General features: G+C 50.7%; 1 protein-coding gene across 4 annotated transcripts in view; it reads right to left on the bottom strand.

Annotated features, from left to right (window-relative positions):
• The window catches only part of ASAP3 (ArfGAP with SH3 domain, ankyrin repeat and PH domain 3), a 47107-nt gene extending 30693 nt beyond the window's left edge, over positions 1-16414 (bottom strand). For 3 of the 4 annotated variants that reach the window (XM_087446575.1, XM_087446576.1, XM_014783976.2), the window contains exon 1: positions 16213-16413. In XM_087446575.1, the coding sequence (XP_087302701.1) occupies positions 16213-16341 (129 nt within the window). In that variant the 5' untranslated portion in view covers positions 16342-16413. Of the gene's footprint in view, positions 1-16212 lie in introns of all 4 variants that reach the window. The other variant, XM_087446574.1, reaches the window with a different exon arrangement.
• Positions 16415-17248: the final 834 nt, after the last annotated feature.

Here is a 17248-nt window from a genome sequence, read left to right as displayed (position 1 = left end):
AGGTATGTCCAGGTCACGTAATGCTGAACAGTAGCAGGGTCATAATTTAAATCCAGGTCTGGCCAAATCCAAGGCCATGTTCTTTCCCTCCACCGAGCTGCCCCACCAGGGTTAACGGACACAGCTTCTTTGATCCTGGGACTGGATCTGCCTCTGAACGTGAATCCCAACTCAACCACCTCTACCATATCCCCTCACCATCCCCTCAAACGGGGAAGGGAGGAGGGAGGGACAGAAGGAGACCTGTCCAAAGAAAACAAGGTTGACAGCAGTGGCAGGGCCCCAGCTCCAAATACTCCCAGAGCTATCCTACAGAGGAGAGAGGAGATTTGTATGAGTTGGCCCTGAAGAGGATTCCCGGACTGAGAGGTGGAAGTTAGGGAGACAGAAACAGATTTCAGCTCAAACAGAGGAAGATGTTCCTAAGGAAGAATAAGTGACCGCTGGAGGGAGTGAGCTCCCTGTCACTAGAAGTATTCAAGGACTTCAGGTGGTAGCACATGATTTAGGCACTGGATTTTGGATTAGTAGTGATGGCCACTGAGATTTGTCTCAAAGCTAAGAGTCAGTGGCTCCATGCAAGAGCCTGGGCAGGCACTGGGCAAAGGCAGGTGAAACACAGAGCATCAGGGACATGTCTGAACTTGGAAAAGCAACTGAAGTCCTTCAGGCAGCCTTGCCTGGCTGTTCCTAGACAAAGCCTGAATTCCAGCTGGTGGCACTGCCCTTTGTGCTCCCCACCCCACTCCAAACACACACACACACACACACACACACACACACACACACACACACACATTGTGCTCTGGCTCTCTGGTTTGTGTTCTCTGCAGGCAAAAGACCACAGATGGCAGCACTACGGCCATGCCCAGCTGCCCTGCTTGGAAGGGCCTTCTGCATGCCCCTCTCCTGGGTCAAGATTCATCAATAGGACCCATTCTTCATTCCTGTGAGTTCTCAGAGCCAGCTGTGGTAACTATGGCAACTTAGCCAAGGGGGCAGAGCAGCTAAAGCTAAGGCCTTGAGAGCTGCAGATTAAATTTCACCATTAGACATTCACTCCTTTGGACTATTATAATATGGGGCATAGGCACCACTTTTGTGGCATCCCATGAGCATTACAGCCATCATTAATCAATCACAGTATTTTTCCCACCGACCCTGGGTTTGGTTCATCATACTGCTAAGACAGCTCTTCAGGTAGCCTCTACCAATTAAACTAGAGTTGGCACAGGAGATGAAAACCATTTTCTATCTTTGCTTTCGACCATGATGTTGACCGTTGAGAGACTAAATCACAAGATATTAGATAATCCAATATTCTTTCCTCATTTTACAGACTGCAAAGAAGGCTCAGATGGGTTTCTTGCCCCAGGTCTCATTGGAAATGCAAACAAACTAAGGAAAGAATACAAACCCAAACTTGTACGCGGCTTTACGGTTTGTAAAGCAGTTGGGCATCTACCCTTTAAGACTCACAGCATCCCAATGAGGCAGTCACTGCTTTTGTTTCCACCTGGCTGATGAATCAATGAGGCTCAGAGAGGTAAAGAAAGTTGCCTGAGCTCACACAGCCAGAAAGTGGTGGCGACAGACCTGGAACCCAAACTTTAGACTCTGACTCCCTTGTTCATTCCCGTCTGTCGGCCCCAGATCCTGGGGGTCCATGGAGTTACTACCAGGGCCCTCTGAAGCCACACTTATGGTAAGCACTAAAGACCAAAAAGAAATGTCTCAAAAATTAGTATGACCACATTCCAAACATGTGTGCAGCTGTTATGATCAATAAGACACAGAAATCTTTAAAACCATTCTGGAATTCATGGTAGTTTTTTGTCCTTTTCCGTATTTCTCAATCAATATGAAAAGTACAGGTGTCGAGGGAAAGTCAATGAAACTTTGACATTGAAAAGGGGTCGTGCTGTAAGGCAGCGGAATCCTGGCTCCTTTGGTCTGTGACTCTGACGTCCACAAGAAGATGAAATTATATGCACTACATGTCAAACATGAAAATTAAAATACAATATTTTAATGAGCAAATCAAGTTACACTGAAAACATTCAATGAAAAGATACATAAAATGCAAAAAAAAAAAAACCACCCAAAAAACCCCTGGGGCTTCTCATTTCTAGATCCAACTACCAATTTACAGGAAATGCAGAAGATGGAGAATCTTGTTAAAACTACACCTGGGGATGTGGCAATGAGCACAATCAGACTGTGGGAAGCTACAGAACAGGCCATGCGGTTTCTTTAGCAAGTGGACCACAAAAAATAAAAACAAAAGTGATGGAAGAGGAATCTTAAGAGACTCAAAACACATCAATAAATGGCAATGTGTGGACCTTTCTTGAATCCTGCTTTTTAAAAAATAAACTGTAAAAGTAGTTAGGACAATTATGAGACAACTGGAAATTTGAAAACTAGATAATTGATGATTTAGGGATTATTGTTAATGTTTGGGGGTACAACAACAGTATTGTAGTTAGGCAAACAAGAAGTCCTTACTGTTTAGAGCTACATATTGAAAGATTTAAAGATGAAATGATATGATGTTTAGAATTTGCTTCAAAATAAGATGAGAGTCAGGGAAGCAGGTGGGGACTGGGTGATGAGTCAATGGGGGTTCATCATTCTGTTCTGTTTCTGTGACTATTCCAAATTCTCCACAACAAGAAAAAAGGGAAGGTTAGAGATGAAAAAATAAGATTGGCAAAATAGTAATAGTTGTTGAAGCTGAGTCTACTTTTGTGTATGTTTGAAAATTTCCACAACACCAAGTTAATAAAAGAAGACAAGAGGTTCTCATATTCAGAAAAGTTGGGAACCACTGCACTAAGTTATCTGAAACCAGTCCTTGACACCTTAGGATACTGAACTGGCCCCTTTCAGTGGATGGTGCACGGCTTTCAGCAAGAGGGATGGGATGGGAGAGAGTGGGGTCTAGGAGAAGTGGGCCTGAGGGCCTGGGGCTCAGGACCAACGGAGGGCAAGGCCCAGGCGGGAGGGTCCTTGAGGGGCAAGCGGGAAGGGGTTAAGGCTGACCAAGCTCCAGGCCTAATTACAGAGAGGGCACATGGTAGAAAGACAGGGCGTGGAGTGAGGAGACCTGGGTTCCATTCTAGACCCAATTCCTTACTAGCTCTGAGACCCTGAGCAAGTCCCCAGAGTCTCTAGGGGAATTTGCACCTGCAAAATGGGAATGACAGTCACTGTGGCTCCAGCCACCTCCCACTGAGATCGAATCACATAAAGACTGGGAAAGTTTGCAGCCGTGCAAACGTGAGCTGTCCTGTTTGTGTTATGCTTTAAGTTTGCTTTTTCTCACCCACCTGCCCATCCACCAGATCCAGAGAAAGGCAGAATCCCCCAGGGCCCTTCCTGGGTGGCCAGCAAGGAAGAGGAAAGGGTGGGACTGAGAAGTATTTGCTAGCATCCCACCTCCAAGGCAATCCAGCTCAGCTCCACTCCCTTAATAGCCTCTGCTCCGGAATCTCAGATCTGCAAACCTGCCCCTTTCCCCCCTGGTGGGGCAGAGGGGAGGGGCTGGGGTAAGGTCTCTAATGGAGTCACTGACATAGAGTAGGAGCTCATTCACACACACTGAGGGCCTGGCTGTACCCTAGATCCTCTGCAGGTGCTGGGGAAAGGGGGACGTCAGGCTCTACACTCAAGGTGCTCACAGCCCAGTAGGGGAGATAGAATGTAGACAAAGATGTTGTCTAAGGGCTGAGGAGGCCTTGGCGAGCCTGGAGCAGAAGAGAAGCCTGTGTGGGGGCACAGATGGGGAGCACCCACCCCACCCTGGGATGAAGTGATGCTTCATCAGAGCCTCGAAAAATGAGGAGACATCGGTGGAGCAAAGCAGGACAGGGGAAGATGACTCTAAGAGAGGAGAGGCGTCCCTGCAAAGCGCCTGGGTAGGAGGGCTTGGCACACCTGGGGAACAACCAGTTTACTGGAGCAGGTGCATACCAGGGCCAGTGGGGAAGTGGTGAGCAGTGAGGCCTCAGGGCTAAGCAGGGCCCGGAATGACCCTCGGAGACGCTGCTCATGATAACGAGAGCCAGGTAGGTGCTTCTCTATCAGTACCACGTGCCAGGCTTTATTCTTAGCACGTGACGTACTTTGTATCATTTCGTATAATGCTTCCAACAACCCCAGGAGGTTTTACAGATGAGTAAACTGAGGCCCAGGGAAGTTATGGCATTTGCCCAGGCTCACACAACTAGTAAGTGGTGGAACCGAAACTCAAACCTATGGTGTCAGGCTCCAGAGTCCATGCTTTTAACCAAAACCTCTAGGTTTTATCCCACAAGTGATGGGGAGATCTGCAGCGTTCTGAACACGAGGGGAGCGGCTTGATAAATTCTTGTGGTAGAAAGATCAGCTCTGGGGCTTGGCAGCAGACCCACGTCCAAGCGGGAGAAAGGGGGTGCAGCCTTGTCCCCGAGGCACGACAGCACAGCACAGCCTGGCCCAAAGCTGATCACACAACAGGAAGGACTCGGGTTCCAAGCTCCCAGGATGCGTGAATCCAGGCACCACTTACTGAGTGCTCGCTTTGGGGCAGACATGTTATTTACCTCGTTTTGCCTCCTGACAACCCCGTGAGGTAGTTATTATGCTCCCCATTTTACAGATGAGGAAACCAAGGCTGGAGTGGGTTAGGCAACTGGCTCAAGGTCATGTAGGTAGCTCCAGGAAGCGCGGAGCCCTCTGCCTCCAGAGCCTTCTCTCCCTACCACACGACAGCAAACCATGAGGTCAGTCCCACATCACTGAACCCCAATCAGCTCTGTAAGGGCTGCTGTGAAGATTAACTAGGTCATATTTTTTCTAATGGTGGATGTCAGGCATCTAGAGAGGCAATGCAGAAACATTTTGAGGGAAGGGGGGGGTGCTGAATTTTAGGCCTGCCATTAGCCCCTCTATGTCCCTCTGAGCAAGTCCCTTCCTCCTTCTGTGCCTCAGTTTCCTCATCTGTACAATTTAGAGCTGATGGACAGGACCTCCAAATCCCCTTCCAGGTCGATGCTCTGAGACTCAGAGTCGAGGTTAATCATACCCTGCAAGGCTGCTCTAACCTCAGCCACCAGCAGGAGCAAAAGTCTCCAGTGGTTTTCATCTGGATCAAACCCCACCCCGATTCCAGGCTGGGGCAGTCAGAAGGAAGGGTCAGAGGAGAATAGGGCTCTTCCCAGCTGCCCTCTGCATTGCCCATGTGGAAGAGGCCCCCAGCCCTGCCTGCCTGTCCACAGCCCCTTCAGTGGCTACACTCAAGGCTTGGGATCCAGGACCCGGGGCCAGCCCTAGTTCTGCCCCAGCCCCCTTCCCTCCCTGGGCCGACTCTTCGTCCGGAACGAAGGGGCTGGGCAGTGACACGGAAGGCTCCTGCCAGCTCTGACATTTATTATTTCAGGATCCTCAGCCTCTCGCTGTTTTCCTTCCTGCGCTGCTGGAGCCCGTGACTGGCTGTGCGCCCCCTTGGTTGGGCCCCGCAGCCATCTCCCCAGCCTGGGAACCTGTCCAGCCTTGCCAGCTCAGCCTCACCAGCTGCCCCGCGCAGGGTGGTGGGAAGCAGGGAAGAAGAGGGGTTGCAGGAAGGGAGCCGCACCCTCAGCTACGCTGAGGCCTCTGCAAACCCCAAGTTTCCTGGCTGGGATTTTCCTCCGGAGACTGCTCGGCAGTGATGAGCTAAGAGAGCAAGAACTCCACTGGACCGACCGCTGAAGATTCCCATCTGACTCCTGGCCCCAAGCCCTGAATACCACCCAACCCTGGGGAGAGCCTGGCCTGCCCTCCCGGACAGAGCAGCACAGGGTCCCATGCCTCGCATCCTCTGGGTTCCTTGTTGGCCCAGATGAACCCCTCCCTGCCCCCCACTTGGGCTTGATATCCATCACTAATCCCTTAAACCCCAGCCCTAACCAATGCTTTCCAATTTCCTTAATATGCCTGTTCCCAGCCGCAAGACCTCTGCTCAGGCTGCTCCAGCTGCCTGGAGAGCCCCTCCCCCGTTCTGCCTGGTGAACACTTCATCTTTCCGGACTCAGCTTACAGGTCTCTCCCTCCCTACACAACAGAACTCACCCCTCCTGCTGCCCTGTGCCCACTGCAGACTTTATCAGGGCACTCATGGCCCTTATTGACCATGCGTCTGACTTCTCTATGAGGCTGAAAACTCGAGAAGGGCAGGGATTAGCTCATTTGCCTTTGTATCCACAGCACCCAGCTCGGGGCCTGGCACATGAGTGCAATAAACATTGGTGGAATGAATGAATGAGTAAATGAATGAATGGATATTAGCAGGGCCCTATGGGAACACAGAAAAGGCAGCAGGGGTTAAGAACTCTGGCTTTTACATCACACTGTTCTGAAGTCCAAATTCTGGTTCCAATACTCTTAGCTGTGTGACCTGGGGCAAGTAACTTAGTTTCTCTGAGCCTCTATTTCCCCATCTTTCAAATGAGATAATAACAGGATCTACGTCATAGGACTGAATGCCATTAGGCATTTAAGCACCAAGCCCAGTGCCCGGCACATGGGGAGGGCTGCTTGGTAGCTATCATGCCAGCAAAGAGCTTCTCTGTATTCCCAGACCCTGAGACACATCCCCAGGCTGGCCAGGGGAATCATCTGGAGTGCTTAAAAAAATAAGGATGCCAGAGCCTCACTTCAGACCTGTTAAATCAGTCCCTAGAGAGGGGAGGGGAGAGTCAGGCCCCACAGTGGAGTGAGACGTGAAGCACCCCAAGGGCTCTGAACCATCGGAGTCCAAACCCCGGCTCTGCCACTTACTGCTAGTCGAGTTGCCAGATTTAGCAAAAATAAATACAGGACTTGCAGTAATATCTGAATTTCAGATGATCAATGAGTAATTTTTTAGTAAAAGTATGTCCCAGATATTGCACAGGCATCCTGTATGTTATGTGGCAGCCTTGTTTACTAAGCTATTTCACCTCTGTGCCTTCGTTTACTTATGGGGATTACATGAGTTAATATATGGAGAATGCTTACAACACTGCCTGGTGTGTTTGCTATTCTTATTTGTTTTGCTTTTAAAGCAACCCAGATGACATGGATGACCCTTGAAAACATTATGCTAACTTAAAGAAGCCAAACACAAAAGGCCATATATTGTAGGATTCCATTGATATGAAATGTCTGGAATAGGCAAATCCATAGAGACAGAAAGTTGCCAGGGGCTGGGAATGGTAGTGACCACCAATGAGCACAAGGTTTCTTTTTAGGGTGATAGAAATGTTCTGGAATTAGATAATGGCGACTATTGCGCAACACTGTGAATAAAGACCACTGAACTGTACACTTTAAAATGGTTAAATGGTGAATTTTACGTTATATGAATTTTACCTCAATTAAAAAAAAAATCTACCTAAAAGCAACTCAGGGGATTGTAATGTCCAGCCAGGATTGAGAACTGGGTAGGGGGCCGGCCCTGTGGCTTGGTGGTTAAGTGCGCGTGCTGCGATGCTGGTGGCCCGGGTTCGGATCCCGGGTGCGCATCGAGGCACCACTTCTCCGTCCATCCTGAGGCCGAGTCCCACATACAGCAACTAGAAGGATGTGCAGCTATGACACACAACTATCTACTGCGGCTTTGGGGGGAAAAAATAAAATAAATAAAATCTTTAAAAAAAAAAAAAAAAGAACTGGGTAGGCTCTCAACAAATGTCTGATGAAGAAATAAATGGCTGGGAGAGAGCAAAGGGCAGAGCTGAGGGAAGAACCTGCCTTGTCCAGAATTAGGTTCAGCTATTCATTCCTGGACACCTGCAAGGTACACAGATTTCTCTTTTTGCTCTGGTGCCAGGACTGCACAGACAATTTTAGTGCTCACTGGTAGTAATTACTTCATCCCTGTTGCAATTATCTCCCCCTTTTCTCTGTGTGATTCCTGATCTCTTTAACTGTCCCACGTGCAAGTGTACTTGTGATTTTATTAAAAGGGAATTTAAAAAAATTATTGTCTCTGTTATGTGCCAGGTATGTGCTAGATGTTTTATATGTAACCCCTCAAATAACCCCAGAAGATAGTTATTATCACCCCTGATTTACAGATGGGGAAACTGAGATTCAGAAAGGGTAGGTCACACAACCTGAGGTCACACAACCAACAGAGATTCAAACCCAGGTCAGTCTGACTTCAGTTACTGGACTCTCTCCACAGACCTCAGCCATGTCCCTGTATACTGTGGGTTGTCAATCATCTTTTCATGGGCACAAGTCCTTTTCCTTCCCAGATGGGGGCCTTGTCTTGTCATCTTCATGCCCTCAGAATCTGCCATCCTGCCTTTGTCCACAGCAGGTGTTCAGTAAATAGGGTTTAAGGGATTACTAACCTTAAGTGGGCACGTAAGAGCTGACCACAATAGTTCTTACCCTCACTGCTCATCCGAGTCGCCTGGGGAACTTCTGAACCACTCACTTGCCCAGGCCTCACCCCCAGGAGATTCTGATTCAGTAGGTCTGGGTGGAGCCTGCGGCATGTGAAGTTCTTAAAACCTCAGTCAAGGTCAAAACCCAGCCAGGTTAGAGAACCTTTAGCAGCTGTTCCCAGCTTGGCCTCCTGTACCCTCCACGGCGAGGCCCACTCACTGAGGCCAAAGAGGCCCAATCACAATGTTCCCAGGACAAATGGAGCCCAGGACCCTGCCCCAGAGTCTGGGGCATTCACTGGGCCTCCGTGGGCCTCACTGCCTCATGTGCTTTGGGCGTAACACTAGGCCCATCAAAGGGACCTTCTAGCAATAATGTCTGCAGACTATACTACCAAATTGCCTTTGAGGAAAGCATTTTCCTTCTGTTCTGAACTAAAGTTCCAGTTTCTGTTCCCAAACCTGCCCATGTTACCTCAGTGGCCAGAAACAGCAGACACGAGGCAAGAAAGTAAACACTGAAGACTGAAATTTGGGGAGGGGAGGAGACTATGCGAGACTGGGCTCGCGGCTATGAGTCTAGGAAGACCCTCTGCCCTCGTACGGAGGCAGCCTGCTCTGGGAAGAGGCTGGGCTCAGGCAGAGCTGGGTTCTAAGCCCATACTGGAAAACCCTCTTGGCCCAGGGCCCTAGCCACCATCCCACGCCTCTGCTCCCCATCTCAGGAGAACTTCTCATCTGCCCCCTCCTCAATCAGTCCAGGCCAGTGTGGAGGGGAAAACAGCACTAAACCTGTTCTTAAGGTCATCAATGACCTCCATGTTGCCAACACCAGGGTCACGTCTCAATCATCTTATTTTAGCTCTGGACATCCAGGCAGCATCTGACAGAGCTGAGCATTGCTCCCTCCTCAAAACATTCCTCTCCTGGCTTCTGAGCTACTGTACTCCCTTGATTTCCCTCCTTCCTCACTGGTGGCTCCTTCTCAGTCTCCTTTATTAACCACCCTTCCATCCTAATCTCTCGATCCTGGAGCTCCCCAGAGCTTGGGCCCTGGCCCTCTTCATTGCTCGCCCTGAGTGATCTTTTCTGCTTCCGTAGCTTTAAACACCAGCTAATGCAATCAATGCATATGGGGTTCGTGGGCCGCCTACACAAGCATCTCCTGGGGTGCTGGTTAAAATGAAGATTCCCAGACACTTTCTGTACACTGGCAAACTTGCTGTCAAGGACATATTGTCATCTTTTGCCAGTCTGGCATCTGAACTTCCTTCCTTCGTCTGGGAAATTACTTGCTGCACGAGGCTTGGCAGAGCTTGACTCCTATAAAAGCGGAGAAAACCAAATTCTTCCTGCGCCAGCCTCCCTTGCAGCTAGGGTACAGTCGTATGAGCGAGGCTCGACCAATCAGAGGCACTCACTGCAGACTCTGAATCAGGAGCGGAGAGAGTGGAAGATCCATTCTTATGCTGGTGGCAACAGCAGTGAAGGTGCCTCGTCTCCAGGGAGCAGGGGTGATACGAGCTGTGGCATTTAGTGCATAGCAGCAGTGTCCTCGCCAAACTGGCTCAGCAGAATGATTCTGGCTGAGATCCTGCCTGCTGCCTTGCTCCCGTTCTCCAGCTTCCCAGAAATTCTGTGAGCTACTGAATATTCCCTTTCAGTGAACTCTTTTTCTGTTTAAATCAGCTCAGGTTGGTTTCTGTTACTTGCAATAAAAAGCCTAAATAAGATACAGCTACTGAATCAGACTCTCTGGGAATGAGGCCAGGTGATTCTTACACAGAGGCAAATTTGAAACCCACTATCTCAGCGTTGACAACTCGCAAATGTGTATCTCCAGCTGACTCCTTTGATTTCCAGGTTCATACATCCAACTGCCTTCTTGACATTTCCACTTGGATGTCTCAAAGACCTAAAGATGTACAAACAGAATTCTTGACTTTCCCCCAAACCTGTTCCTCTTCCAGATTTCCCCTTCCTAGGAAGGGTAAATGGCACTATTCCATTAGGAATTTGGGAACCCTTTCTGACCACTCCACCAACAAATCTTGAAGTCACTACTTATAACATACTTGTCAAATCTGCCCACTTCCCTCCTCCACCAATCACGGCCCTGTCCACACCACCACCATCTCTTCCATGAACAACTACAATAGCCTCCTTGGGTCCTCTCCTGCTCCCCTCCAGTGTAGTCTCCACAAAGCAGCTGATATGATCTTTCTAAAATATAAATTGAATCATGCTGCTTGCCTGCAAAATATGTAAAATCCAGACGTGCTACCAGGGTCTCGAAGCTTGAATATGATCTAGCCCCTGCCTACTTTCCCAAACCTCCCCCAATGAAAGGTGTCGTTCTTCCATTTGCCCATCGCTATGCTTCTGCTCCTCTGGCCTCCTTCCAGTGTCACAAATACTTTAGGTTCTTTACTGCCTCAGGGCCTTTGCCCAAGCTGTTCCCTCCATCTGGAGCACTCTCACACCATTATTCTCTATTAATGCTCCTTTTTAGTGTTCTTCTTTTATCTGTTATTCAACCAGTATTTTTGAGCACCTACTATGGTGCTATGTAAATAATACAATGGTGAGATAGATTCGATTCTCATGGAAGTCAAAATCTAGTGAGAAATCAGATTTTAATAAAATAATTATACAAATAAATGTAAAATTTATCTATGGTGTGTGATGCATAAGAGAGAGATTCAGTGCTATTAGAGAGAACTGAGCTAGAGTGAAAGGGGAGAGACAAGCTGGGAGGCCACCGCAGTGTTCCAGGGCAGAGGTGATGGTGGCTTGGACTAGGATGTAGAGAAGTGGGTAGACTGCAGAGACCTTAGAACGGAAAACTGATGACCCCTGGTGACCCAGTGTGCATGTGGAGGTGCGAGACTTTTGGCTTATGTAACAGAGTAGAGAGAGGTACCACTCACTGAGAAGGGAAGACTGGAAGGGCCAGGCTGGGGGGAAAGTCATGAGTATGGTTTTGGACACACTGAGACATCTAAGTGAAACAGCCACGTGAGCAGTTGGACATGAAGGTTTGGGCTGGAGGTACAAATGTGTGAGTCACCTAAAGATGGGGGAAGCCATGGGTGTGGATGAGATTGCCTGGGGAGACTGGCTAGCATGCGAAGAGATGAAGATCCAGGACCAAATCTTAAGGAAGGCATTGACGGGGAAGATGAGCCTTCATGCCACTCATCACAATGTGCAATTACCGACTTGTTTGTTTACCTGTTTACTGCCTGTCTTCCCCGGAAGAGTGTAAGCTCCACGGGTAGGGAGTGCATCTCTTTTACTGAGCAATGTGTCTACCCAGGGCCAATACAGGGCCTGGCATGGAACAGTCCCCAGGCACTATGCTGGCTGCTGTGGCCCTTGGCAGCGCCAGCCCCATCCATTCCTTAGGCAACATGACTGGGTCCACTTTTTGCCCAGCAAAAAGCACAAAAGCCCAAAGGCCCTCCAAGTCGTGCTGCACTCCCTTAGCTCTCCAATCCATCTTTTTAATTCCCCTATCCCTGAGCTTTCCAAACTGGGGTTCATTTACACCCGGATAATTAGGGAGGCACAGAGCCTCTCCCCAGAGCCTAGATTGTGCCAAATGAAGAGGAACTGCCGTGGACACACTGGGGGGGACACTTTCCAGGCCCTGCCCCTCTTCTCTGAGAAGTGCCCCCTCCCACAGCGTAGGTCTCTGTGGCCATGTTTACTCTGCCTGAGCCTATCCCTCCATGACCTCTGCTGATGAAACCAGGGGTGGAGACCCGGCTTCTGGAACCAATGCAGTAGCTGGGCTGGGCCAGCAGCCTCTCTACCAGGCACTGGGAAGTGGGACACAAGACTTGCTTGGTTACCTTTGGATGCTGGACCAGTGAGGTCACGTGAATGTGGGGGCTGAGCTGCCTGTCTTCCCCAGAAGACTCTGAGATGCCCTTTGGGGCCAGTGTGATGACAAGTGAGCAAAAGCACTGTTCAGACGTGCAGAAAGAGGCAAGAGACAGCGAGAAGGACGGAGCAGCTGCTTTTGTCCCTGATGACTCCCCAGCCTCAAGTGAGGCCCCGGTGAGGTCTACTTTTACTTACTGCTCTCCAGTCCCCTGAAGCACCTTTAATTCCTTAAAACAAATTTCCCTTCAACATAAACAAGCTTGAGAGGGTTTATGTTTCTTGCAAACAATCTCTAAGATTACATAATTTTTATTATTTTTTGTAAAACAAAAATTTTATTATGTTTTGTAAAACAAATATAGACACATGATGAAGCAGAATGTGAAACTCACAAGAATATTAAGACTAAGAATGAAATTCTTTTTCCAAAACAAAATTCAAAAAAGCAAAAGTCACAAAGGAAAAGATAAATTTGACTCCCATAAAATTTAAAACTATGCATTATAAGACATGATACCAATTTAGGTAAACATTCTCCTAACCACCACTCCCTTACCGATAACATATTTTCTCTGAGGACCTACATTGGGAAGCATGCACATTTCCACAGCAGTTACCCCTGGCGAGAACACAGGGATTGTGGGACATGGTCAGAGGTTGCTTTAGCCTTTTCTGTTATGTTTTTAAATTTGTTAATTAAAAATTATTATGTCCTGTGTGCAATTAAAATTTCAAAAAAATATATAATACACACGCTTTTGAAGATGCCCTATTTGTGGAGGACTGCTTCATCCAAGCCTCACCAGGAGACAGAAGTTCACTAGCAGTGTGGGACACGCCAGATAGCATGAATTCTCGGCACTGGTCAAAATGGCTTACTTGGTTCCTGAATATGCTCTCTTCCCACCAGTCTCCAAATTCACTCACTTGTCCTCTCTACTTTCATCCTTCAAGCATCTTTATGTCTTTGGTGCCTAGCACAGAGATGGCATGGAGAAGTGGACAGAGCACAGGCCTTAGAGTCAGACAGACTGATTATGTGACACAAGGCAACTGCCTTAACCTCCCTGGACCCATTTTCACCTGTGTTATTGTGAATATCAATGAGACGATGGATGTAAAGGGGCTCAGGACAGGAGGAAGGTTGACAGAATGATTATCTGTCTTAATACTCTCTTACAGTTGTAGGTGTTTCACAATCAAAAACAACTTTAACAACCCAGAGAGGTAAGCAAGAAGGGATGATTAAACCTATTTTATGGGTGAAATAACCGAGGTTCAGAGAAGTTACATAGGGAAACAGGCAGTCGGACTGTAGAAAGAAAGAGAAAAGGACCAGGGGTTAGAACATTTGGGTGGAAATGCCAATTCTTCCACTTCCCAGCTACGGGGAGCTTGGAGAAGTCTCTCACACTCTCTGGACATCAGTTTCCCCATCTTAAATGAGCGAGTTCCTAGGTGATCTCTCTCTTAAAGGGTCTCTCAGCACTGACATTCTAGTTTCCTGTGGCCTGCTCAGGGTCCTTCCTAGCAGGAAAGCAAAAAAGGGCTGCAAGTCCCAGGACAGAGTCCCTAGTTACTCCCAGGAAACCAGCTGGGACTGGAAGACTTGCTTTAAGAATCAGTTACACGGGCCGGCCCCGTGGCTTAGTGGTTAAGTGTGCGCACTCCGCTGCCGGTGGCCCGGGTTCGGATCCCGGGTGCGCACCGACGCACCGCTCCTCTGGCCATGCTGAGGCCGCGTCCCACATACAGCAACTAGAAGGATGTGCAGCTATGACAGACAACTATCTACTGGGGCTTTGGGGGAAAAATAAATAAATAAAATCTTTTAAAAAAAAAAAAAAAAAAAAGAATCAGTTACATTTTGATTCAGCCAAATGGAGCTTCAAGCCTGGGGGTGGGTTAGTCATGCCCAGAACTGTGGAGGTGGGGGATGCCAGCATCAAACTACATGTAAATATAAACATGAATGCGAAACCAAACAGGAAACCTTAGGAAAGTCCAGTCCAAAGGTCAGATTCTAACTTTTCAGGCAGTGAAATGCTAAAGAGAAAAGCTGTGTTTGGGTGCCACAGCCTTTCTGTTGCAAAAATGAACCCTTGGATGCGCCAAACCAAAGTCCCAAAGGCAAAGGAGGGCAGGTTTTGTCTGGACTGAACTGGGGCGAAGCTGAGCGCTGAGCAGAGCCTGCCACGGCCCCCAGACCCATTCCAAGGGCTCCCCCCAGCCCTGCTGACACACACAAGTGCTCATGCACACCAAGCCAGGCCAGGCCAGATGCACGGGCATAAAAGGGCATTTCTGTCCCTGGAGAAGGATTCATAGTACAGCCCCTTCTCCTGCTCTGATTTAACATTTTAATGAACAGTCCTGAGAGGAGGGTGAACTGTGAAAGCCCTAAAGATGCCCACGGCACTGGACTCTTCCTGGTCACGAAATTCGAGGCCAGGAAGACAAACCTCAGGAAGCTCTCTCTCCTCAGGATGAGGCTCTGCAGCAGTTTCCCTGTGAACTTCCCAGTAAGTCCACATTCATGGGTGGTGGACTCCAAGCTATTGGTTCTGCCCAAGGCAGGAAGCCAAAGGTCACTGGCTGCTTCTTATTTTAATTAAAACTTGTACTCCTACTACGTGCAAAGCACCAGGCTAGGCTCTGTGAGAGAAATGAGAACAAAAGAGACCTAGTCACTGTCTAAAGAGGTCTGTCAATTAACCTGGTAATCATTCTATTTATCAAGATGTAGGCTTTACACACATTGCCTCGTGTAACACCATAGCCCTGTGAGGTAAACATTAGTATCCCCATTTTACAGATGCCAAAAGTGGGGCTCAAAGAGATCAGGTCACATGCCCAAGCTCACACAGCTGGCAAACTGCAGAGTCAGAATTTGAACACAGGTCTGCCTCCCCCACAGTCGATGCTCTTTCTACAATCCTCTACCACTCCTACAAAGCAATACATACAGACTCTGGGATGGGGGTTCAGCCTGCCAGAGGAGAGGAGGAGAAGCAGAGATTTCCCAAGACATTGGCCCAGGGTATTATGAATTATTGAGCTTTGTATCTGGCACACAGTAGGTGTTCATACTTTTATGGTGAAGAATGGAAGGTGAGAGCCATTGCTGAGGTCAAAAATGCCACCCAAATTCAGGGCATCCTCTGAAAGGGAGCTGCAAAAACACAGATTCTCTGTTGGCCCAGAGCCACAGGGTGTCTGCCCTAGAAGATTCCTGCAGAGGAGGCCCGGGAAAGTGCAGCAGGTCCGGAGAAGGGGAACGAACTCCAGCGAGTAGGGGAATGGGGTGGGGCATCCTGCAAGGGCGAAATAAAGGCCTGGGACGCGTTTATGGCAAAGACAAAGAGGAGAGAGGAGGGGAGGGGAGAGGAGACGATAAACTTGCCAACAGCCTGGCCAAGGTGAACCCTGGCTCCTGGCGCCTTCTCCTTCACATTCATTCCACAAACGCCGGCCAAATCTCAAAACCAGCAGCCAGGAGGAGGGGGCCTTCCTGCAGCCACGGAGAAGTAAGTTCAGGACTGAGGCGGGAAGGCCTGCATCCCAGAAGGGGAGTGACTTTGGGGGCAAACTTGTGAGGCTCCGAAGATGAAAATCCAAACAGATGCAGTGAGGCGCTGAGCAAACACACATGCGACGAGACAGGTCACCAAGAGCACTAGGGGTATGTGCCCCGACCAGTGAAGCCTGTCACCGAGGTGACCTCGAGGCCCCCCCCCCCCGAGACAGTCCCTCGGGCCCTCCCCCGCCTCGACGGCGAGGACGCGGATGTTTGCGATACACTCGGTTCTCACAGATCTAGGGAGGGGGCAGGTTTCTGGCCATCGCAACTCCGGTCACGCCTGTGAAGGTCAAGGCGAGGCCCTGCCGGGACCCCCAACCCCTCCCACCACGGCCCCCTCACCTCCTCCCGCACCAGCGCCGCCCCCCGGCACCGGGGCATCTTGGCGGCGAAGGCAGCGGCCCCGGCCGGGGAGCTGAGGTCCTCCGCGGTGACGGCCAGGAACTCGGCGACGCTGAGCTGCTCGGGCATGGCGGGCGCGCGGGGGGGGCGCCGGGGCTGGGGAGAGAGGCGCGGGGGGCGCTCGCTGCACCGCGCTGGGCCGACCTCACCGCCCGCCGCGGGCGCCGTCCGGGCCTCCGCACGCCCCGCCCCCGACTGCCCGCGCCCGCCACAGCCCCGTCCCCTCGCGTGCCGGAGCCCCGAGCTGCCCCGCCCCGCCCCGCCCCGCCCGCTTCTCGGCCCCGCCCCGGCCTTCCAGCCTCTCTCCGCACCTTAGCCTGGACAGCCGGCCCCCGGCCCCTCGCCCGGCCCCTCGGCCCCGCCCCCAGGCTCCCAGCCCCTGAGAGCTCCGCCCCTGGCCCCCCGCGCCAGCCCCGGGCCCCTCGCGGGGCTCCTCGGTCCCCTGCTCCTGGGCCGCCCAGCCCCTGGGAGCTCCGCCCCTGGCTCACTGCCCCGGCCCCCTTGCTGGGCTCCTCGGCCCCGCCCCCAGGCCGCCCAGCCCCTGAGAGCTCCGCCCCCGGCCTCGCTTGACGCTTCTCCACCCCGCCCTCCTCTCGGGCCCTCCACGGCCCCGCCCCCTTTCATCCCGCTCCTTCGCCTCCCAAGTCCCCATCCCTCCCACGGTCCCGGTGCCACACCCCCGCGCCCCTCTTCAGTGCGCCTTGCCTCCTCCTCTCCTACCGATTCGTTCCCAGCCCCATGACCTCGCCCCTTCAAACTTACTCCCACTGCGCCCCAAGCACTGCCAGCCCTGCCAGTCTCTGTGCCCCGCTCCGCCCCAAATCGCCCCACCTCTCCCTTGGCCGCACACCCAGCTCTCAGCCTCGGCCGTGCGCGCGGCCAGGGCCGCCTTCCGCCCCTTGGACCCGCCCTCAGCCGCGTGCCCCGTCTCCGAGGACTGTTTGGGTCCGCGCTCCTGGGTAGCTGTGTGATTCTG

The sequence above is a fragment of the Ceratotherium simum genome, chromosome 22, assembly GCF_057802395.1.
Source record: "Ceratotherium simum simum isolate JZ-2026a chromosome 22, ASM5780239v1, whole genome shotgun sequence".
In the NCBI taxonomy this organism is placed as follows: domain Eukaryota; kingdom Metazoa; phylum Chordata; class Mammalia; order Perissodactyla; family Rhinocerotidae; genus Ceratotherium; species Ceratotherium simum.
Note: the sequence above shows the minus strand (reverse complement) of the source record. Positions and strands in the feature narration are given on the sequence as shown.